This window comes from Panthera tigris, chromosome B3, assembly GCF_018350195.1.
Source record: "Panthera tigris isolate Pti1 chromosome B3, P.tigris_Pti1_mat1.1, whole genome shotgun sequence".
In the NCBI taxonomy this organism is placed as follows: domain Eukaryota; kingdom Metazoa; phylum Chordata; class Mammalia; order Carnivora; family Felidae; genus Panthera; species Panthera tigris.
In genome coordinates this window covers 135736419-135760912 of record NC_056665.1, presented here as the reverse complement: position 1 = coordinate 135760912, position 24494 = coordinate 135736419, and the positions used below count along the sequence as shown (strand labels likewise).

Here is a 24494-nt window from a genome sequence, read left to right as displayed (position 1 = left end):
CCGGAACACTTGTTTCCTATGAAAGATGAGACAAAGAAGCAACCATTGGATGTGCACGGATGGAGAAGAGGCAGGTATTCAACGAGGAAGCAGGTGCATGCTGAGGTGAATCGATCATGACCCAGGTTTTAGACTGCCTTTCGCAGTGTCTACGTGATTAGACTTGTTCCTCTGGGGACCAGTGAGTCACTGAGTCGACACGTGTAGTATAAAGTGGCACACCACCTAATACCGAACTCTACATTCATCGATTCTCCCGTGGTCTTAGATGCGGGGAAAACTTTTTGTGGCACTAATAAAAACAGGCGCATTGAGATGACGCTCCAGTGGGACTTGGTGGCTAGAGAACCAACTTGGAGAATGGAGAACAAGCCCAGGAAAACGGGTGAAAGAAATTCAGGCAGCATGTCAATGGTGAGTATTAAGTGAGAAGCCAGAGTGATGTGAACAAGGCTGAAGTTTGGCTAAATGGGAAACATTCAGTTAAGTGGGTTATTTGGCATCATGTAGATTTTCTAAAATTAAAATTTGGGTTTGACATTGAGATCTTTTTGCCTTTTTATAACTCCACTAAGTCAATCAAACTAGGTTGCAGTTGTAGTCTGAATCTGTAATGGTTAGCTTAGACTGAGGTACTTGCTACAGAAAACAGAAGCATGGTAAAATAATCTTCAGAGCCCCAGCTCAACCTACCAAAAGTGGGGGGTGGGGGAGGCGTTAAATTATCAGAGAACTAACCAAACAAATGCTTCCATTCTCAGTTAATCACATAGTTTCATCTCAGTAGAGGGAGAAACAGAGGGGCACCTGGGAGGCTCAGTCAGTTAAGCGTCTGAGTCTGGATTTTGGCTCAGGTCATGATCTCATGGTTCGTGAGTTCAAGCCCCACATTGGGCTCTGCACTGTGGGATTCCCTCTCTCTCTCTCCCTCTCTCTGCCCCTCCACCACCCCCACCTCACTCTCAAAGTAAATAAATAAAGAGAGAAACACAGTCCTCTCTGGTGTGGACAGAAAGACCCCACCTAGACCCAGTCAGCTGTCAAGGCTGGTTATCCTATCTTTCTCCTTGTCTCTCTTGCCTGTTGGCTTTGGGCCATTACATTTTTCACTACCACTTACCACCAAAAAGAAGATAAAACAAGAAACCTTTAAAATGTTAAGAACTCTTATAAAGGCCAGGAGAGTTGAAACTATTGGTTAAATGTAGGCTTGGGTATGGTGTGGGGGCCTAATTTATCTAGCTCTCCTTTTTGGAAAAAAACAATGGATGGGGGTGGGGGAGATAAGATAAAATGTATGTGATGATTATAGTTTTGAAAAAATGACAGTATGTCAATATTTTGGTTTTGTAGACATAATTCCCGGCCATAAGGAAGGATATTGAAATAATAATCTCATATAACTATGGCCAGAAAGTCCTAAACCAAGACACGAAAATAGTCTGGTACAGGTGTTGGTCCCCAGAGCATACCACTGTAATAAACTGTATCACTTTCATAGTGCATGCACGTTGCAAAGTGCTTTCACATATGTCATCTTGTAACTCAAATGGCCCCTGTGATTAGAAAAGAGAAACACGAAAGGCAGGCACTCAAAAGAGCAGGCTTGCAAGTTGTACGCGCTCGGAACGTGGTAACAAAGTTTAGAAAATGCAGACTGATCATGTTTAAAATAGACATGTCATGGCAGCCAATTCTTACTTTAAAATTGAGGTTAGATGCAATGCCACTATATAAGCATGAGGGTGTCCAACCTGGTGGCCCTGCCGACTGAAGTACAGAGCTCATATTCCCAAACCTACCGGCGGATCATGACATCGCTAAGCTATGTTGTTAGTATCAGTATTAGTGCTAATATTCCCTTATTTGGGGTACTTTACAACATAGAGAATATTGGTAAACTGGTGTTTCTGTTTGTTAATCCGCATTATAAAATCATAATTCCACTCCCTTCTATAGGCATTTACATTGTTTAACCCCCAGATAGGTAACCTAATATCTGGAATCCGGGTCTTAGAAAAGAAAGAGTTGGACCAGCCTAAACGGACAGACAGGTGGCTCTAGAGCACTGGGAAAGTTTAAATGGACTTATTCATTACCGTAGGTTTAAAAGAAAAATATTATTTGAACCACAAAACACAAGAGAAACATCTAATCCTTAACACGAGAGAGCAGAGGGGACACACAGAAAGTGGCATTAGCTGATCTGAGAGGTAAAACAAGAAGAAAAGGCTTGACCCACCAGTGTCCCAGTTGCTGATGTTATGGGGGGCGCTAGACTGATGCTCCAGCTGTCGCTTCATTAACTGGCTCATTGTTAGAGCTCCCAGGGATCCCCTTTTCATCTGCCTATACTGAGCTATATGGAGGAAATTAGGACATCATTACTAGGGGGCATAAATTTCCACAGCACACAAAGGCTCTACAAATCCATATAGAATCTTAATTGAATCTTTATTGGCGACTTGTAATTGTTCAGCAAATTGTATGCTCTTGTCCTAGGCAAAAACTAAGGCACATTGCTATTCCCGGTGCCTTTCTTCCCTCAGTAAAAAAAGAAACAGTGCCTATGAGCATTTATCTGTAGTCTGTAGAATACCTACAGTTGCAACAATGTGGTTACTTTCATTTACTTTTTCATTTGTACACTCTGCCTTGTTCCAGAAAGGATTTAAGGCATATAATACTACTTTGAATTTAAAGCTTAACTTCTTTCTGCCAGTAGACTGTTGAGTGAAAAAGCAACTTGCCTCCTACCCTCCTATTCCTCTGTCAGTGTCCCCATCGGTCTCTGCCACCAGCCCAGTGAGAAAAGCAGAGAATCAGTGGTGTGCCTTTTCTACATGATCCCAAACTCCTGGACATTTGAGAGCATGTGGTTATTCACTCTCTTATGAGGACAATTTCAGAAACCGAAGTTCTGAACTGCAGTCCCTAGAAGGGGATGGTAGAAACCGGGATGAGTGGATGGCCCCTGGAAAGCTTTAAATGTTATACCCAGGCTTCACAATCACCATACCAAGACGGCAACTTGGTGAGATGTGAAATCAATTATAACATTTTGAATGTAATTAGCATGCTGTTTGATTCATGGTAGTCATGGCATGGTTAGCTACAGAAGGATCATCTAGCAAACCGATCCAGAGAGAGGGGTGTGATGGGAATTCTTGTGTCTTGGAATCCATGTCAGCTAAATTCACCAACATGGGAAATCTCTGATTCTTGTTGACTGGCAGAATTTACAATGTTATGACTCACTGGAAATGGTGCAGCTTCAGGTAAAATACAAAAGCAGAAATCTTCTAGAAGGCTTAACCAATTTAAAAATTAGCATGCTCAAAAGAGGACTTGAAACCTCTAGTGATTTCATAATTTCTCCAATTCTCAGTTGTTCGTAAAGACAGCAGAATTCCCTGAGAGTAAAAACCCTTAACGTTTAGCTCCGTGTGTGGGGTGCCTGGCATGATGCCTCCAAGAACACACCAGCAAGAGCCATCTAATACATGCTTTTAATGGAGAGGAGGAGGAAGGTGCAAGCGTAATGAGGCACTATGCTAACTCCAAAGAAGCCAGATTCAGTCATGACGTTAGGATCATGAGACAGTGGATACACTTATTTTACGGCACATTTAACTAGCACTCAAGTCAAGCTGACTTAGCCACCCTATCCCAATTTATACCCAACTTGGAATTCTAATTAGAATTTGCTATCTTCTTTTTTTTTTTTTTTAGATGACTCATGTAAATTAGGAGGAGACAGAATACACTTGCATGATTTTAGTATGTGGGCTTAAAAGTGGGCGTTTTATTATGTTATCAACAGACTTTCATGACAAAAGAGCAATTACATTCAGAACCAGCTGTCCTTCCCTGCTACCAAAAGGGCAAGTAACTGTCACTTGAAAACACCTTCTTAGAATTTCTATAATCTCTATTATAAGTGAATTTGAGTTATTCTAAGGCAGTGGGTTATACCAAAAAAGAGCACGGACTTGCAAATCAAACAGACCTAGCATCAATCCCTGTCTCTATCACTTAGTAGCCACCTGACTTTAGGTGAGTCACTTAGCCTCTGTAGCCTCTGTTTCCTGGTCTATAAAATGGGGTCAATAATACCTGCCATGCAAGGCTGATGTAAGGATTAAGTAAGATAACAATGTGTGTAACCATTTGGCACAGCGCCCAGCCAAAAGTACCAAATAAATGGTGGCTATTATTACTACTATGACTATAAAATCCTTGAACAAGGGGTGTCTCTTATTTATTCACCTTTGACCCTCAGTCGCAAGCACAGGGCCCGGCACCTGGCAGACAATACATAGTTAGTGAATGAACGAATGCATGAATGGATGAATAATGAGGATGACGAGGCTGTTCCATACTACCAGTCCAGCACTTAAGTTAGGATCTTTATTTGGTTTTCAGGATCATCCTCATTTAAAAGACAGTCAGAGAAAAATTAACCAGCTCCTCAGGCACCGTTCACATGGAACACAAAATAGGCCAGCGCGTGGCATGAGGGCTGGCAGGAAGTGCACCTCTGTATCTCTGATTCCTGCTGCGAGCCTCCCATGCTAGAGTCCCTTCACTGGCCCCACTGAGCCAGGTGGACACCTTACTGTCACCTCAACGGAACTCATGCTCTTCAAGGACCAGATCTAGGACCCGACCACAGAAGGCAGTTTCAAAACAGTTGCCTCCTACAGATCCTGTAGAATTTCATGCCATTTGTATTTTCAGATCCAAAAGGGCTAGATCCAATCATGACACCGGGATCATGGTATATCTGCTACATTTATTTTATGATAATTTAGATAACATTGTGTCAGTGATGGAAGTGATTCAAATTGAACACAGGTGTTCAATGTAAAATTCTGTCACAAACAGTGCTTTTCGTTTATCCCAAAACTAGTTCCGTGCCTTAGGTTTAGGCTAGTCACACACAATTCTTATTTTATTTAGTTATGAAATTCGGTGATTAATCCGTAACAAATTAGGATTCTTGGCCAATCAGTAACCGTAGTGATTTAGCAAACACTTGAGATATTGACGAAACTGAGCCCATGCCTCAGGATCTCTGAGATCTTACAGCAGAGTGTCTGTCACCCAGGAAGCTAACACAACATGTATAAAAAAAAAACCCCGCCAATACCAGGAGTGTGAAAATTGAAAACAATGCAGTAGTTATTGCTCCAAAATCAATGTATAGGTGAAGCGATCACCAAAGGGAATCTTACTTGATATTGAGGAATGGCTACTTGTTTCTGGCACCCCTGCTTCTAATGTTGGGGCAGATGAGGATTCTCGTGGCATTTCCAAAGTTGAAAGTCCTTTAGTAGAGGGATCTACAAACAGAAACATTATTTAAAGCTCAGGATATTGAGTAAAAGCAAGGTCAAGAACCTTTTCCATATCTTTTCCCTCTTGCCTAATACACCCATTCGAATCATTCTGTATGTTCTGGCCCTGTTAATTACTTTAACAGAATTTTATATACACACTGGTTTCAAAATTCCCCGGAGAGTTGCTTCCACATTACCCTCTGCATCTGTGGATATGCCTCCCAGAGATTAACAACAGAGCAATTACAGAGTTAAAGCTCCAAGCATGCCCCTCCCGCATATCCTCAAGCAGGTTACTTAGCCTTTCCAGCACTGAATTTCTTTTCATCCACTACCTAAAGACGGTTACAGTTCATTCCACCATTCCACTTTGTCCTGGCAGTATCCTACTCACTAACTACATCTCAATTATACAGACAATTCTTCCTCCAGAAGATCTTCAAGATACCCCCTTCCCCCCAAAAAATACAAGCCAAAATATGGGTCATGTGATCCTCTTACGTAATCCCTGAACACCCTGTCCTTAACCTTTCCCAAACTTAACACACTATAATGGAATTCTCTATATACTTGTCTATAACCTTTGCTAAGCTGTAAGTATTGCAGAGCAGAGATTGTATCTAACTTAGAATAAACAGTATTAACTCAGGTTTTCTATTTTATTCGTTGCGCAAGAAACAGACTGTATCATGTGCTCCTTCTGTTTGACAAACGTATCTAAGAGGAAATATCTTCTGCGTATACTATTGTCTTCTCAATCTATCAGTAATGGGAAACAAGCTGTTCCACATTATTCTAGGTAAAGATGATCCTTTAAAACTTGATAGTTTATCATAGCAAACCCCCTAAAATTCTTTACAAACGTCTCTGCCACCTTAAAGCAACACTATATACTGAAGAGTGAGCAGCCTGGCGTTACCCTATAGGCTTCCATGAATGTTCCATGCTATCACCTGGGGGCGCCCCTCCTACATGGCTTCACGTTCTCAAGCTTCACGGTGATTCAGTCCCATTCTTTTTATATTGTCAGTTTTTCTCTTGTCCGGGGTAAGTCACCATACACTCATCCATATGTACATCTGAGGTATGCAGATGCGAGTCTATTATTAGATGATCACTAAACTTGTAGGGAATGAAAGTAAAATTGATCCTGGGTGAGATCCTGGGAGGAAAGTTTTCAAGCACTGATGCTAGAACATCCGCTTTTTGACTCTCAGAGGTCTTTCTGAATAGATATGATTGCCAGATTAGTAATTTCTTGATTAAAAAAAATAAGTATAACTGTTACAGTGTTTCCTGCACCCTCTTGAGTAATTATGCACAAAATGACTACCTGTTTTAAATTACCTTAGTCACTAAGATATTAGAGATTAGGTTATTACTTTTCTCTTAGGTATTGTCCCCAAACCTCTAGTGAAAAACATGCACAATCAAAAAATAATAAATAAATAAATTAAATAAATAAATACATACATACATACACAATCACCTCTTCACCCTCATCTGCCTCTGTTTTACGTATGCCTGCTACCACGGCACAATAATCCCACCAATAATATAGAACAAGAAAGCTTAAAGTTCATTTTCGAGAATTCTTTGAAAGACCATTGAGACTTTTAGAGTTTTGCTGTGCTTATTGAAATCTTTGGTGTATCTCTAATTTTAAAGAAATGTAATTTCTTTACTGTAAGGCAGTTGTTAATAATTGCTAGTGTACAAAGATTTCATAAGCCAGGCCAATTTTTGCTCAATCTTAAATCATTTTACAAAACCTTCCATTTGTATACAGTTTAAGACATACAACAAATATTTGAATAGACCTATACACTTAGCTTAAAATATTTTATTCAGTTTAAAAAAATTGTTTTAATGTTTATTTTTGAAGGATAGAGGCACAGAGCATGAGCAGGGAGGGGCAGAGAGAGAGAGGGGGAGACACAGAATCCAAAGCAGGCTCCAGGCTTTGAGCTGTCAGCACAGAGCTGACGCAGGGCTCGAACTCACAAGCTGCGAGATCATGATCTGAGCTAAAGTTGGACACTTAACCCAGTGAGCCACCCAGGTGCCCCTTTATATTTTTATTCAGTTTTTATAGTGATGTGTAGAAAATGGCATAACCATCCGTTCAATCATCAAACATTTGCCAAAGCTGTTAGGCACTTGATATACAATCAGTAAACAAACCAGGCAAGAATCCTTGCCTTTGGGAACTTTCATTTTAGCGGGGAGAAACTGACAATAATTAATACACATAAAAGTAAATTTTAAGTTAGAAGAGTAATTCTCTGTAGAAGAGAACCAGAAAAGAAGGGATTCCAAGATGCCAGACGGGTGGAAAGGTGGGGTGTGGTCCAGGCCTCATCGGGAGCCTGGTGTTTGATCAAAGGATCAAAAGAAGTGAGAGAGTGAGCTGGGCAGACAGGTGGGGAAGGCTGTTTCAGGCTGAGGGAACAGCCAGTTGTAAAGACCCTCAGGTGAAGCTATGTGGGGAGGGCTCAAATGGCAGGAGGATTTGCAGAACATGGATGGAACTGGAGGGTGTTATGCTAAGCGAAAGAAGTCAGAGAAAGATACCATATGATTTCACTCATATGTGGAATTTGAGAAACTCAACAGATGAGCATAGGAGAAGCGAAGGAAAAATAAGATAAAAACAGAGGACGAAAACCATAAGAGACTCTTACATACAGAGAACAAACAGGCTTCCTGTGGGGGGATGGGTTAAATGCGTGATGGGCATTAAGGAGGACACTCTTCAGGATGAGCACTGGGTGTCATATGTAAGACACCATCACTGGGTTTTAGTCCTGAAGCCAAGACTACACTGTATGTTAACAAACTTGAATATAAATTTTAAAAAAAGAAATGGCAGGCAGTCACTGCAGCTGGGTAGAAGCAATGTGGTGACAGAAGCACAAAATGAAGTCAGAGAGCTAATGAGAATCAAGACCACACAGCACTTCAGGAATATAAAGGACCTAAGCTTTTACTACGGAGGAAATGGGGAGCCACTGGAGGGTTATAATCAGAGGAATGGTATAATCTCATGTTTTAAAGGCTTGCTCCACCTGCTGTGTTGAGAAGATATGAAGACAATAAGGGTAGAAGGTAGGGGACCAGTTAGGAAGCTACCACCACTGACCCAGGTGAGAGGTGTTGGTGGCTCAGGGCCAAGTGGAAGAAGGGGAGATGATAAGAAGGGACCAAATTCTGGGTATATTCTGAAGGTGGATTAAGGTGCCCAGACAAAATTGAGGATGCCCAGTTAAAATTTAATTTCAGATAACCAACAGATAAATTTTTATTATGACTACATCCCGTGTAATACTTGATAGATATGGCTCCAATTCTTCACTCCTCCTTGAATCCATGTCCTTTGTCATGTGGCTTACAAGTTCCTCCCTCATAAGAGGCAGGGTATATTTCCCTCCTGATTTGGGGTTTGGCCAGGTGATTTGTTTTGGCTAATGAAATGTTTGCAGGCATAGCATGACCAAAGGCTTGAAAAGCACCTGTGCAATTAGGCTTGCTGTCTTGTGCCTCTGCCATCATCATGAGAGGATACTCCTGAGCTCCAAGACTCCCAGGAGGAGGTCGGCCACCCAGCTCAACTCAGCCTAGATTAGCCAATCCACAGTAACCAATAGACTGTCCAATTAAATGAGTACCCATTACTTATCCCTAGATGTTGCAGAGATTTTATGCTTGTTACACAGCATTCTTCCAGCAACTGGCAACTGATGGAGTTGTCTCAGCATACAGACAATACGTAAAATCATAAAACTAGACGAGATCACCCAGAAGAGTGGGTGTAAACAGAGGACTGAGACTGTAGGGCACTCCCTTATTAGGGAGATAAGGAAGAATCAACAAAAGAGTTTGACAAGGACTGACCACTGAACAAGCAGAAAATAAAGAGAGTATGGTATCGGAAGAGCCAAGTAAAATGGGGAGAGGCGGGTAAGAGCTTAGAACTTACCACTGGTGACCTTGTCAAGTGATGTTTGGGTGAACCACTGGGGATGAAACTTCATAGGAATGATTAATTCTTTAGAAAAAAAAAAGAGTGAGGGGTATCTAGGTGGCTCAGTCAGTTAAGCGTCCAACTCTTGATTTCAGCTCAGGTCATGATCCCAGGGTCATGAGATCAAGCCCTACATTGGGCTCCGTGCAGAGTGTGGAGCCTGCTTGGGATTCTCTCTCTCTCTACCCCTTTCCCACTGGTGCCCTCTCTCTCAAAAATAAATAAATAAACCTCAAAAATAAAAGAGAAAAGAATGGGAGAAAACTGGAGATAATGATTGTATAGGCAACTCTTTAAAACATTTTGCTAAAAGGGGAGGAGCAAAATGAGATAATAATTGGGAGAACTGGGATCAAGAGCTTTTTTTGTAAGAGAGAAAAATAAGATTATGTTCGTATGCTCACGTGAAGAATACCTTAGGAAGAAAAGCCTAAGGAGGGAGAAAGAAAGGAGAGTTTCTAGGCCTATGTCCTTGAGTAGGTGAGAGAAGTGGAATCTTGTCCACACGTGGAAAGGCTGCCTTTAAACGGTAACCAGATAGTTCACCTATAGCCCAAGCCAGAAAGGCCAGGTGTACAAGTGCAGACATTGGAAGGCAGGCAGAGGAGGTAGCAGGAGGCTGTGGACATTTCTTCTGATTCTGTCAAACAGGAAGAGTAATCGAAAGTTTGGAAACACAAGTAGCCAGGACACAGTTGCTTAGGAGAATGGAAATGTGAGTGGGCCACAGAAATATGGTATGATTGCCAGGTAGTTTAAAGAGCCAGTTGAGGTCTGGAGTCATGAATCTGAAATGAGACCAGCCACTATTGGTATGTGTTTTTCTCCAGTCACACTCATCCAATACCTATCTGTACCTACTGCACCTACAGATGCTGGTAGGTGGAAAGGTGGATCTGACAAGGTTGTGTTTAGCCAAGCAAGCCTGAAAAAGCAAAGGCCAGGGAGGATGCAGCACTGGGGAGGGTTACACTGATTGACCTGAGTAAGGAAGAGGAGAGGAGACGTGAAGTATGGGAGGGACGTGAAAGACAGTAGGACTGACACAGCGTCATCCAGAGAGAGGGAAATAGAAATCAGAGAACAGGAGACATGAGAATGACATGGAAAGGCTGCACTTTTTGGCAAAAACAAGGTCTGTGACGTGACCATGGGAAGGAATAGCTGAACTGGGGTGGAGGTTAAAAACCAGTCACTAGGGCAGACAAATTCAAGGAACTAAGAAGCCAGAGCCTCAGAAGAGTCATCTACTCTAATATTGGAATCACTAAGAATTAAGGCAGAAACAGTTTAGAAAAGAGTGAAAAAAGAACCAGGAGTGAAACTGTCACCAGATTAAAAAAAAAAAAATCAGGGGTCAGTAATATGAAGTTCAGAGCTGGGTGTTTTCAGAAGTAAGGTGGGAATGGTCTGAAAGGGGCAGTGATGAACAAGGAAGGTGCCTACCCGTGACCCAAGCCCAAGGGCACAAGGCAGTGAGGAAAACTGTGTCCTCAGGGAGAGCTGGTTTCCTCTGGACTAGGGCGTGAAGGGAGCCATCAGAGGAGAGAGCATATATGAGATTTTGCTCATGAAGGACGAGGGAAGGATTTCAGTAGTTAGCGTAAGTTGGAACAAAGGTTCAGAACAGGAGATGTGCAGAGCCTTCTGGAAATTAGAAGGGCAACCTGGGCCTTCCTGCAGGGACTCACATGCATGAGACAAAGTGCTCGATGCGGTTAGACCTGGTGGTTCAAGGCAATCAGCAGTGGTAAGGCTCTGAGTTTGGAAGGACTAGGAGCCTCCCTTTACTCCAGCTGACAGAGGCAAGAAGGTCTGGGGAAGCCTGTGTCTTCCTCTGAGAACACAGGCCTCCTTCCAGCTCCCAGATCTGTGTGTCTGTGGGAGGTGGGATGCTATACAGATATAAAACTGTGACAGTACTGCATATCTTAGAAACATTTTAAAGACATATTACCATAATTGTCAGGTGCTTTCCTCTTGTTCTGATAACAAATGTATTAATATGAAACCAATCTCCCCCCAGGTAGCCTGGGGAACAGTCTGACATAGGATGAATAAAGGAGGCAAAACACACACACACACACACACACACACACGCACGCACACGCACTACAACCTATATATCATACACACCCACTCTGTGGACTTAGTTTCTTATATATCCCCCCTATAGACTTTATATGGCGGACTTAGTTTCTTATGTATCCCCCCTATAGACTTTATATGGCTTCTTATATACCTACCCTATAAAAGTCTATAGTCTCCAGGTCAATGTTTTCCTTCATCTATATGTAGCAATTTTCCTGGCTCCAAACAATCAAAAGGTTTACCAGTTTCCCTAGAAACCTTCTTAAACGTTCTTGTTATTACCAGGATCTTATTCTTCCTGCTACCTGGAAAGGGTCTTCCCATGACCCTTTCCAAATATACTCATGTTCATTCAACAGATTTTTACAGACCCCTTTCAAGGTACACAGCTCTGTCCTAGGAGGTAGAGAACAGCTGGAAATCTCAGGAAATGACCGGGGTGAATAAAAGATCTGAACGCCTCGTCTTAGGAGTTGATTTTGTGTGGAGCAGTGGGAGAGGAAGGACTAGAATCAGGGCAATGGTTCTGGCACTGCTACTGCCTATCTGTAGGACCGGGCACATGACTTCCTCAGAGTGTCTCCTTGTACAGAAAAGGACAGGTTTTCCACTACAACTTTCCAAGATCTTTGCCAGTTCTCAGCGATCCACATGCTATGAATCTACTACAATAATCATCCCTGGCCAATTTCATTTTTTCTAACAAGCCACATTATTTTGTTTGTTTCTTTGTTTGTTTGTTTATTTATTATCTGAGCTGAGACACAAAGTGTTGTGATCAGCATTCTGGTAACACTGCAGAAGACTGTGTTTTAGGATGAGGTGGACTATTGGCTGGCCACCTTTTCAAATTCTCTTTCTTAAAAACAGTGCATCCAAGGAAATGTGAGAAATGACACCTGAGGCAGGAAATCCAAGTGCTGTGACAACTTCACCATGAACTGGTGCCCATGAACTAGGGTCTGGGTTGTAAGCTGGGTTTTTCGGTTCCTGAGGACACACAATGCCCACCAGACTACTGACGTTTGGTTAGAAGATGCAACCAGCTGTGGACCCTACGTGATTACAGTCAAATTCTTAACCATTCCCAAACGCTCTTTGCTTTTCTGTAGCCCTTCATGTTTGCTCCTTCTTTGGACTACATGTCAAAGCTGGCTGAAATATAGGAAAACAAAGAGAGCAAACAGAGTTCAAATTAATGACTTTTTCTGTTTGGAAGGAAGACTGCGATGATATTTGGGATATCTTGATATGAGTTAACTATTTATTGCCTCTTCTTGCCAAGGAGGCCAAGAATTTAGAAAAGTAAAGCTTTAGAAACAACAAACACAGAAACACTGATGGAGCCAACAGAACCACATCTGAATCCAACACGCTCTAGTAAGCAGGAGGCATTCGGAATGATTCTGAAGCAATTATAATGTCACTCCCTGACATTATAAGATTGAGACTTCGATGCCTAGTCAGTTAGAGACCCTAACAAGAAAGAGGCACAGACTCAATCGAACACAAGGCTGGGAGAAAAGAGAGAGAGGCGCTTACCTGGATCTTTCTGTTCTCCCAGCTTGTCTAGAATGTTGAAGGAAATGTCCAGGTACTCTCTCTGGATGGCACTGACAGCGATCTTCCTCTGTTTTCTCTGCCTGGGAACAATCTGGATCTTGAATTCGGACTCCTCAGCGCCCTCCTCTTCGGTCTTCCTCTCCGGATTCTGTTCTGTATCCGATTCGGCACTGGCTTCCCCCTTCTCACTTTCCACTGGGTTCTCAGCATCCTCGGGGACTTTGAGGAGGACGGTTTTTGCCCCTGAACTTGACATCGGCCCACTGGGCTTCTCCTCCTGGATGCTGGGCTCTGGGCTGTCGTCCAGTGACACCTCAGGGAGAGCATATGACTTCTGAAGGAGGTCTCGTTTCTGCTTCAGCGTCAGCGGGCTGCCACAGGGAAAGTCCTGTGGCTCTCCCGGCTTTGATAATTCTGCGGAGTCCGTGGGATCCTCCAGAGCTATGAGCGCCGAGTCCGTGGCACCTGCTAACTGGTTGTTTCCTGAGTCCTTGGAAGAAAAGTCTTTGGAACAATCCTCCACGCTCACTTGCACGAGGGGAGGCGTGCTGAGGCTGGGGACAGAGCGGGGGCTGGGGACTGAGGGAGAGGAGGTGGCCTTCTTAGCAGAGGCCCCCTCATTTCCTGGGCCCGTGATCTCCTCTTCTTCATCGCTCTCTACTATTCGGAGAGGGGGAAGGGGCTCAAACACAAGGGAGTCACTGTCAGACGTTGAGAGCACCGAGCGTTTCTCAGGCCCAGATGTTGAATCGGAGGACAAATCTATCAGATCTAAATCCTCTTTAGGAGCAGGCTTTACAGGAGAATCAACCTTGACCTCAAACGTCTCCATGCAGTTTAACCGAACTTCGGGTATCACGGGCCTGCGAGCTTCCTGGAAACTTTCCATTGCTGGGTTCTCGGGTGGTTCGGGGTCGTCGGGCCGAGTAGCAGAATTCTGTCTGGGACGTCCGTGGTCATGTCTTTGCATGATGTAAGCGGCATGGACGGGAGGCTTATCTAGGTCACACCGGTCTATGCAGGACTTCCTCCGGTGCTCGTCTAATGTAAACAAGAGGGAGTCTGCATTCCCTATATCAAGAGATTTTTGTTTTAAAGAGCGCAGCTTTTTTTTCTGAATGCTTTCTTCTCTCACACAGTGCAGAATGCTGTCTTGTAATGCACCCGTTTCTCTATATTCGGCCAGTTCTATTTCACCTGATTAAAACAGAAAAAGCTAGTACTATTTTACTTGGAGACGTCACATTTTTTCCCCCTCATACTTGGGCACACAATTGGCATAAATCACAACCACAATCCCGGCTCCAATAGGAGGTAAAACTGACTTTCTGGCCAAGTTTTTATAAAGTTCAATTCTAATTTCGAAAACCAGAAAAACTCTGGAATGAAAGAACCCGAAATGGCAGTTTAAGATCTTATTTCCATAATCAGGCTTCAGGATAATTCCTCAGCTCTATTCATTTGTGCACAGGAGAGGGGAATCGCTTTTGGCTGAGGCAGATCTAGGAAACTGTATTCAAATTGTGTGGAAGAGAAGCAAACATTTTGCAACAAATCAAATCAAGCAATGGCCCTCTAAGACGATCATGACGTTAATGATGTATCCATCCAGTCACGTATATATATAAATGCATATATATATATACTGTTTGTGCATACATATATATAAAATCAACAGTATTAAAATGTGTAGTAACATAATAAAATTAAGATTTCACCCCAAACAAACGGTAGAGTACAACATTTCTGCATAAAATTACTAAGAGGAAAAAATTCATACTTCTCTGAACATTCATCTCAACCGGCTGATATTTCACCATTTTGCTGCCGCCTATTCTTTTCAATCTTGCAAAAAAAGTTTGAGACTCTTTATTGCAGGGTCCAGTAGGTGTATCATGAATATCAGATTCATCAAAAACACTATCTTCTTCTAATTGGGGAGAGAAAGTCAAAATTACACTTAGGAGGTTATTCTCTCTTAGGCTGTGTCTACACAAGCATTTCAACGAAAGCATGAGGGAACAAAGTCTGAGGTGGTTTCTACACCAGCTCAAGTTCTGGCCACAGCTTGGTATTTCATCCAGATGTCAAATTATCCAAATGTTGACAGAGCAACCTGTTACAAGGTGGCTCTCATTTCCCATGTGACAACTGGCAGCACTTTCAAGAGAGGCATCTCAATATTCTAATAGGGCCTTCGTGGGGACACTTTTCCAATGCTCTTAAAATCGGATAACGCATACATTTCGGGAATCTGTGACACTCCTTGAACATGCCTGCTTTGGGTGAATTTTCAGGCTAATTTGGCAAAAGAGAATTCAACACAATGAGTAGGTCTTGCCCTTTCCAAAAACATATGCCTTCCTGGGATTTGAGAACTGGCATAGACACAGCCTAACAGTACATGCACCTTATACTTTGTGAATGCAAAATACTGTACTCTACATTTGGTAATGAGACACACGACACACAGAAAAAGCTTAGAGAAGCCACTGGTCATTTCAAAAGCTCCACAAATGAGTATGGACTGAAAGAGTAAACAAAGGAAAAAGAAAACAGAAAATAACATTCCCCCCTATTAAAGTAAGACCCTTCTCTGGGGAGTTTGCCATGTGTAACTGTTATGAATCCTAGAAAGCCTCTTTGACGCCGATGATCCTGAGGCTCCGTAAACAAACCTGTCACTTAGAGTGCCTAGCAAGATTATTTCTGGTACTCTTTTATCCCTATTTAGCTACTTTTAAATCAAAGATAAACCCAAAAACATATTAATGAGGAAAGGGTTGCCATGTTGCAACCCACAAAGTTCAGTTGATAAATTTTCTTCTTTCATCCTTTGGAAAAGCCAAAGCCCTATACAAAGCAGCAAAACAAAACAAAACAAAACACTACAAAAATGCATTTAATACCACAATAAACATAATTAACCTACTAGTCAAGGTGAATGTCACTGAAATCATAGTACTTGGCCTATTTTTATGTCTACCCATATGACAAAATAAGGCTCGGGTGTATTATAGCGATTTAAGATTCCTTGAGCATTCGGGGAGTACAAGAGAGAGCCAAATTTTAAGCATTAATCCTGTCCTAAGACACAAGACTCTACCACTAAATGAAATTTGAAGCAGCAGATGATAGATAATCATACTAATCTCTTTGGGTCAAATAATAACTAAGTGTTAATGATCAAAATGATACAAAACGTCTGCAAAGAAGACAAAGCCTATCAGATCCCCATGTTTCTGGGGAGATGCCACACAATGATCTGTTCTATTTCTTTACATCCTTTAAAAAATATATTCCCTTTAGAAAAATACAGTTTTCAAGGAAATAGTTATGTGACTTCCATTAGGTAATTTTGAAATAATTCTCAAAACATACTGAATGAGAGATGGAAGGACTTCAAGATGGCTCCTCCCATTCAGAAAGGCTCATGTGAGACTGGCCCAAATGCTGAGCCCAGATTGAGGACCTCTGTAGTTTAATTGAGTCTATCCAATTTTCCAGAAACTAGGACCAAAGCTGGTAGACAAGATATTCTTCAGGAAGGATTGGAGTGCTACCAGAACTTAAAGAACTTCGGTCTCACAGTTCCCGTCTACGGCCAACCTAGATTCTTGGACCTTTCAGCAATAAATGAACACTGGTCCAATCCATCCTAGTGAGGTATTTCCAGAGCAGTCCTAACAAGTCAGAATCTACACAAAGGGTCATGGGGTGCTTGGCCTTCTCCCAGGATTAGATTAGATGATGTCACCTTTTACAAGTCTAGACACCTTGTGACTTGCACTAAAGACATACACCTTGGTTCTTCATCTCTCATCTGAAAACATCCAGGCTGGGATTTTACTCTATCTAAAGTTTCATTCTACTGCCTTCTTTGCAGAAAAGCTATCAATATAAAAAGTGTTGATACTGGAAATAATTTAAACCCACGCAGCAAAAATTGCATTTCAGTTGCCGTAAATCAATTCTTACTGAACAAGGAGGCTAGGAAGAAGCAATTGAGCGAATTTAGATTCCATTCAAATCTGTGAGCACAAAGTTCAGGAGGAAACTAGAGACGACAAGATTATGGCTCATGGTTCCACGGAGTGCTGACCAAGATGTACTTCACAGCCCAAAACAAGATGCTTCCAACGCACAGGAAAAGGCTTACAAAGGCTACTTAACCAAACTGCCGACAATTTTTTTTTTTTACAACACATTTCTCATGAAATGGGCTTTAGAAGCATATCAGTTATTTCTCTGGAATGCTCATTTAAAAAAAAAATTAAAGCAGCAACATTCATAGGAAAGTCGGAACGTTAACGAAGCAGTAGGCGGTTTTTTGATTCCAGAATGATACCAGGGGGCGTTCCACTATCTCCTGAAAAACATTGTCCAGAAATGTATTACATATTCAAGCTAAGTTTGGGGTAGAATTGAGATAGGTAAAGTACCTTTTTCTTTTTCGCTGTATCTGCTTATGTTACTGTTGTCACTGTACAAAGGTCCTGCCGTGGCATGGGGCTTGCAGCTATGATACTGTGCATTGAGTGTATTGACTGTTATGTGAATCAGATGCAGCAGGACCTTGCTGATATCGCAGTCTCGGTATGGATACTGCTCAATAAAATGGAGGGAGAAAAATATAAACAGTTATTTTGAAGGGTAAGTTTTTCCACTTGATCTTGCTGGATGTTTTTCTCAGTACTTCTCGGGGTGATAAAAAGAAATATACAGAAAAGCAAAACCGTTAAGTTTTTATTATGGTCTTATTTTGACAAGGGATCACATTCCCTTCTACTTGTACCAAACCCCAGACGGCAATGCGTGCCAGTTCACAGTTACAATTCCTTTCAAGGAAATTCTCTGGCATGAATGCAATTTTAAATATTTTCTTTGTTTTCTGACATAATAATTAAAACAAAGATAAAATCTGAGATTCTGACCATAAACAGAGATTGTTGATCTCAGTAGCCTACAGTTTGTTATTTTTTGTTTTTGACATTTGTAGCACCTCCACTGGCTTGGTCTCTATTTCTATTTCTATTCCCATGGATTTTGACTTCTCAACACTAATTGTACATCATGATTCCTTCTCTGAAGGTCAAATTACTCTCCTACAAAATTCTCAAATTAGATCTCTTCAGTGTTCTCCTCTCTAAGAGAATCATTGCACCCTAAAAAGGAGTGACGACAGCCACTCACCTTGTAAAGGATGACAAGCAAGGCCTTCAACCACATCTGCCGGATGTGAGGTTTTAGGGACCAGAGGGAACAACGAGGTGGCTGTTGGAAATAATGCCGTAGCTGAGGACAAGAGCAGTATTTGAGCACCTGAACCACCAAGGGGAGAAGGTGTTTGCCCAAGTTAATGTTATAGTCCATAACCTGAAAGAGGAAAAATACTAGTAACTGAAGGAAAGCTGTAAAGAATGTTCGCAAGCCTAAAGGAAAATTTGAACCATCAGAACAATAGGCAAAATATTTAAAAGGCATTTCACAAAATATTAACAGTAATGGCCAATGAACAAAGAATGGGAAATGTTAAACCCTACAAGAAATAAAAAACTTGTAAATTAAAATCATTTGAATCCACTTAATTATCTAATTGTTTAATGTATCCACTAAACTATGAATTAAAAATAAAATTTTATCTATTAAAATGTCCTATTAAACTATTAACTAGAATTAAACTAGAATCAATTAAAACACCCACTATTGGTAATCACTGGGGAAAACAGGCATTCTCAGATGTCACTGGCAAGAGTATTATTCAACACAGCCTTTCAGGAGAGCAAGTTAGCAATATCTATTCAGAAGTAAGAAAAGGTACTTACAGCCCCCAATACAGATTTAAATAAATCTTAAGGAAAAAATCAGACAAGTGTTGCAAGATGTATACATAAAGATATCCAGCCTTATAGTCACTCCAAATTTGAAAATAACCTCCATAGTCAACAATACGAGATTAGTTAAGTGAAAGATTGTTTGTATGACAACACTATGTAGCCATTAAATGGGATATGATACAAATTTATTTACATGATATCAACTTCATAATAAAGTTTAAAAGAGGTTACGTATATTTATCCACATGTATAATATGATCCCATTATTGTAGAAAATATGTGCGCGTATACATGTATATATGTATATACGAATGTATATAAATTTGGAGCCAGCAGTATACACCAAAATGTTAGTGACTTATTTTGTCATGGGTTTCCTGGAGATTCGTATTTAATCTTTTGCTTTATTAAAATAAATATGCATAATATAAATATAGAAAGAGAGTAGGGGGTGCCAGGGTGGCACAGTCCATTAAGCGTCCAACGCTTGATCTCAGCTGAGGTCATGATCTCAGGGTTCATGAGTTTGAGCCCTGTATCGGGCTCTGCACTGACAGTGCAGAGCCTGCTTGGGATTCTGTCTCTCCTTCTCTCTGCCCCTCCCCTGCTTGTGCTCTCTCACTTTCAAAATAAACTTAAAAACATTTTTTTTTTTTTTTAAAAAAGAGAGTAGTGAGGGAAGAAAAGAGGAAGGGAGGGGAGTCTGGACCTGAAATGGAGGATCCCTTCATCATAAACAACTGAGTATTCGGGTTGATCCGTCTAGTTACCAGGATCAGCAAAAGACAACTACGTACATATTGCTGCCAATTTGCTTATCTGTGTTCATTATATTACAATCTATTTGAACTAATTGATAAAAGCTACCATCACTGAGCTCCTACCATGAGACAGGCACTGATTAAAGGCTTTGCAATATGGTGTCTCTAATCTTTCAAAAACAAAAATCTGTTACTAATGAGCAAAGAAGCAGGGGATGCCTAAGGCCATAACAGTTAATAACAGTGGCAGAGTTGAAATTCATAGCAATTTCTCTCTAGCCCCATGTTCGACACCCGTTGCAGATTGGTTCTGGAGAGTGAGATTTGTAGCACTGGTCAAATTAGGCATACATATACCCAATAATAACATTAATTCTGCCCTCTATCCGTATCTGAAAGGAATTCTCACAGTGGTGGATAAGATACGTGTGCAGGATGTTCACTGCTGAGCTGTATGGAGTGGTGAGGAGATGGGAGCAATATGAGTGTCCATCACTGGGGGAATGACTATCCATCACGGGGGGACTGGATAGTTAAAGCATGGTAAACGTACACCACGGTGTAAAATTCAGCAGTTAGCAGTAAGAGACAACACGGAAAAAGCCAGTGATGATAACGTAACATGGAGTAAGTCGTATGATTAACTCAATTCTCCACTTGAGGCCAAAAAAGATACGAGATTTTTAAAAACCCATAAACAAAAATTCTACACTCCCTTACTGTTTAATGGGTAGAGTTTCAGTTTAGGATAATGAAAAAGTTCTAGAGATGGATAGTGGTTACATAACAATGCAAATACACTTAATGCCACTGAATTATATACTTAAAAATGGCTAAAATGGTAAATTTTATGTTAGGTATGTTTCACTCCTGCCCCCACCCCAAAATTCTATACTCCCTGTAAGTCTTACTCATCTCATACTCCTTTCCACACACCCCTACCTGATAAAGTGACTTGTGTAAACCTTTACACAAAACCAACGTTGGCCAAATGGAACTTAATGACTTGCTTCTCCTAAAACGCCAACAATAGGGCTCCTGAAAGCTTACACTTACTTGGGCAATTCCTGCAATAAACGCATTAAAGCAAGTAGACAGGCGCATTTTTTGAGGTGCGATCATGAAGCAACCTTCCTGTTGGTCATAGCCGAGTAAGACGTACAGGTGCCTCTTGACTGTGTTGAAGGCCTTCGCACTGCTGATGTCTGACTCGGCACTGCTCTCGTCCTTGGCCATGAACTTCATGAGCACTGTGATCAGCTGGTGAACTGTCTGGTGGTCGATCCCAGCATCTTCGGGGAGCAAGTCCTTGATGGTGTTGTCATTCTCAGGAGACTGTTGTCCTGTCAGTGCAAGAAAGGCCATCAGTGAGTGGCTCCCTCACAGGGAAGTTCACACTAAAATCACACTAAATGGTGTCGATAAAGCACCATTCTAGCTGCTTCCACTAAATATTGAAAGGGTCTGTTCTGGACAAATTTAAAGGCAAACTATGGCTACCGAGCAAAGCATTAGTCCAGGGGTGGACGTTATTGTGTCCATCCACGACCAAGTAATTTGGGAGTAATAAGGGAATAGAAATAAAAATAAGGTACCAGAAAGCATGGTTATCTTTGAACAGCAATAAAAATACCTAAATAAGCTTTGTATTTAGCAATTTTTTAAGTCTCTTGGCAAAGTTTTATCCTCAATGATAAAGATAAGTTTCTCTTCCAGCTTTGTAAAATAAGCACATAAAGATAACCACAAAAATAATATCCTAAAATCCACTGAGCACAAAAACATCCACTGAGTTATTTTGTTTAAACTATTATCTCAATTCAGATATGTTCATCAATCGGCTGGTTGGGGGGGCGGGGGGGGGGAGTAAAGTTTTCCAAATGCTGAGATATTAGCAGTGTGTGCTCTTTGAAGGATATAGCCAAAGTTATAAATAATAAATTATAGTCCCTGCTATATGTAATGAGAAACATATAAGGGAGGGGACAGACAGAAAGAAAGAAGCATGAGCTTTTGAAAACAGAAAAGTATCACATGAAGGTGAGCTGAGAGTTTACATGGAAAGAAAAAATACCTCAGTCCTTGACTTACTCTTAACCTAACAAATAATTGTATCTGAGCAGCTCCCTGACACTGACTTTGTCTCTGTTATTTTTCAAAGTCAAAAATTATACCCTGTCTCCACTTGTTTTTCTGCCTCTTCTGATCTGGCTTGGTTTGGGACTTTTGGTGAAGGAAGAGTGAGATTAGCTCTTCTATATTTATGTTTGGGGCCTTATTCAAGGGTTATTTGGGGTTTGAATTCGTGCCCTTTCTTTGACAGGCAACATCAGAATCTCTCAGTTGAAAACAAGGTTTTTGCCTGGTGGCTTAGGTGACACACACCAGCACTCTCGTCTCTCATTCTGCCAGAAAAGTTCTGCTAAACAATGACAGGCTTTGGTTACAAACCATTATAAACCAGACCTTGATTATATCTGGTATAATTGTGGGATGAAGGCTACAAAGAGGAGGTAGGTAGTAATTTATATCCATTAACTCCTCAACTAATTTGGCCAAGTCTCGATCTTTCAGGACACACCCAACAGAAACGAGAAAGAGGAAATACTACTTCTGGGGACTGAGGAAACCAGCTGTCTCAAGGCCAAACACCTCCCTAGAGCAGTGGCATGAAAGTAATGTCAACTTCAGAATTTACTAGTTTAGAAGTGAGGTAACAAGCTTGGCTGTCTAGTTTTCCCCAGATGCCCAGAATAATGTCTGTCTGTTCAAGAGTGATATACTGAGAAGGGGTCATTGGCAGTGGTGAACAGCAACATTGTCAACTAAGTCTAAGAGCCTCTCATTTAGGGGAAACCACCCGACAAACTTCAATAGGACCTTAGGACATTAACATTTTCTATGTCGTAGAGTCTATGTATGAAGAGTAAATGTGTGCAATGTACTTTAGAGAAGGTTTCACCAAAAACTATTCCTATAAAACCTAAGGACTGTTTATTACAGTGTTCTATATGCATCAATGACAGTGATCAATAATTTGCTAACACCATTATTTATGAGGCACACATCAGCCATCAGGAAAAAATAAGTCATTTATGTGGAACACCCTATTTTACCAAGAGGCCAGAAATGTGAAACATTGCTGTATATTACAATTAAATTAAATGTCTGAAATAGAAGATCAGACCAAAAGCAATACCTATGTAAATCCTCATAAAACAAAATAGGAAAAGTTTAGAGAACCATCTTTCCGGCATTGAAAAATATTTAATCTTGTCCAGACTATTCTTCTTCTCCAGACTATTACTTTACAACTAGAAGGAATTATTGCTTTGGGCAAGATCAGGCCAAGAATGTCACAAGTGTGAGAATGTAGGCTCCCTGCAGGGTTCAATGTTATTGTAACAGCAAGTGATGGCTGTTACAATATAGCTCCATTCCTCAATTTATTTCAGCTGGGGGTGGGGGGTGGGGGCAAAATTTAAGGGACTTTGTATCACTATCCTGTGAAGCCACCTCCAAGTTCGGACTGGCTAGACTCCAAAATCCCCGTGTTAAAAATGGAACAAAGGAGCGTTTGCGAAGGAGTCACTCTTTGTTTATGGCCCTAAGTATCCAGGGACCTCAATACAGAAGTAAGGGGGTTCCAAACAAGGCTGAACTAAGACACTGGCTCCTCATATCATTCCATCCTAGTTCAGGTCTAGAAAACAAATCATCAGACTTCATCTTTTAAATATTTCAAAACCCTTCCCATTGTAAGTAGACGTTCATTTAAAAAGTATGTAACCTAACCTTTCTGGTCAAATCCTATTTTCCTAACGATTAAGTACCACTTCACGAATGCCCTATTTTCATTTGAAATATATCTTCATTGATCTTCAGTGTTTTAGTTTTAAGTTTGCTGCTCTTTCTTTGCTTCCCCTGAATAATCAATAACGAGTGATCTTTAACCATTAAATGTACTGAAGAAAAAAAAAAGAAATAGTTGATGAAACTTTTTCATAAAGTGGAAAAAAAAAATCTTTCAATCCAAAATTTACTCCTCTAGTGTGGGCTTTGCAAGTCTATGCCGTGTCTATTATCTTTCTTTACAACAGCATAAGTTTGTCACTGGGACACTCTCCATAAAAAAAAAAAAAAAAAAAAAAAAAAAGGTTTCCTTAATCAAATCCCTAAGAAAAATGAGCTTAGAAAAGCTGGAGTTTTCTTTATTGATAAGGACAGTATTACTGGCTTAGTTATCTACAAAGGGTATGAAATTTCCATTTTAAAACTGAAGGACTATGATATTTTCTCTAAGATGTGACAATTAAAACACTTTGGAATTCTAGTTTTGCATCATAGTCTATGAAATTCCTGTATCTGTTTTTAACTATGGAGATTTAACGTATTGAATTTTTGCTTTTACCATTTCTCTAAAGAAAAATTAAGTATCTTTATAATCATGAGGCAGAGTTACTCCTACCATAAATTTATCATGGACTGTTTCCATCATAATCTGTCCACAGAGTGGCACAACTGATTGAAACTCCAAAGTGTAATATAATTTTATTTGATGATTTGAAACCAGGCAGGATCAGGATCTGCTTTTCCAGACTTATCTCCTATTACTCCACCCCAAACGGTCAACATTCTTACAAGCTGGGCTACATGTGGATCTCAGAACATAGCCAATACTTTCCCACCCTTGTATCTTTGCTCAGGGTGATATACTCTCCCAGCACTCCCAACCCCAGCCAATCTCATCCTATGAATCTCAGAAGCCATTCTTACTACATATCCCCACCCTCCTCTCAGCCTCTCAGAATTTAGGGTGTGATCCCTAAATTCTATAAATCCCCAAAGACAAGAGAAGAGGGAAGATGGGAGAGAA

The 24494-nt window shown here is 40.9% G+C and overlaps 1 protein-coding gene across 11 annotated transcripts in view; it reads right to left on the bottom strand.

Moving 5' to 3' along the window:
- The window catches only part of UNC79 (unc-79 homolog, NALCN channel complex subunit), a 270072-nt gene that overhangs the window by 78839 nt on the left and 166739 nt on the right, over positions 1 to 24494 (bottom strand). For 8 of the 11 annotated variants that reach the window (XM_042990436.1, XM_042990435.1, XM_042990440.1 and 5 more), the window contains 7 exons: positions 20675 to 20961; positions 18214 to 18396; positions 17463 to 17625; positions 14801 to 14950; positions 13000 to 14217; positions 5238 to 5345; positions 2243 to 2359 (listed from right to left, as the gene is read on the bottom strand). In XM_042990436.1, the coding sequence (XP_042846370.1) occupies positions 2243 to 2359; positions 5238 to 5345; positions 13000 to 14217; positions 14801 to 14950; positions 17463 to 17625; positions 18214 to 18396; positions 20675 to 20961 (2226 nt within the window). The remainder of the gene's footprint in view (positions 1 to 2242; positions 2360 to 5237; positions 5346 to 12999; positions 14218 to 14800; positions 14951 to 17462; positions 17626 to 18213; positions 18397 to 20674; positions 20962 to 24494) is intronic. The other 3 variants (XM_015543375.2, XM_015543377.2, XM_042990438.1) reach the window with 3 other exon arrangements.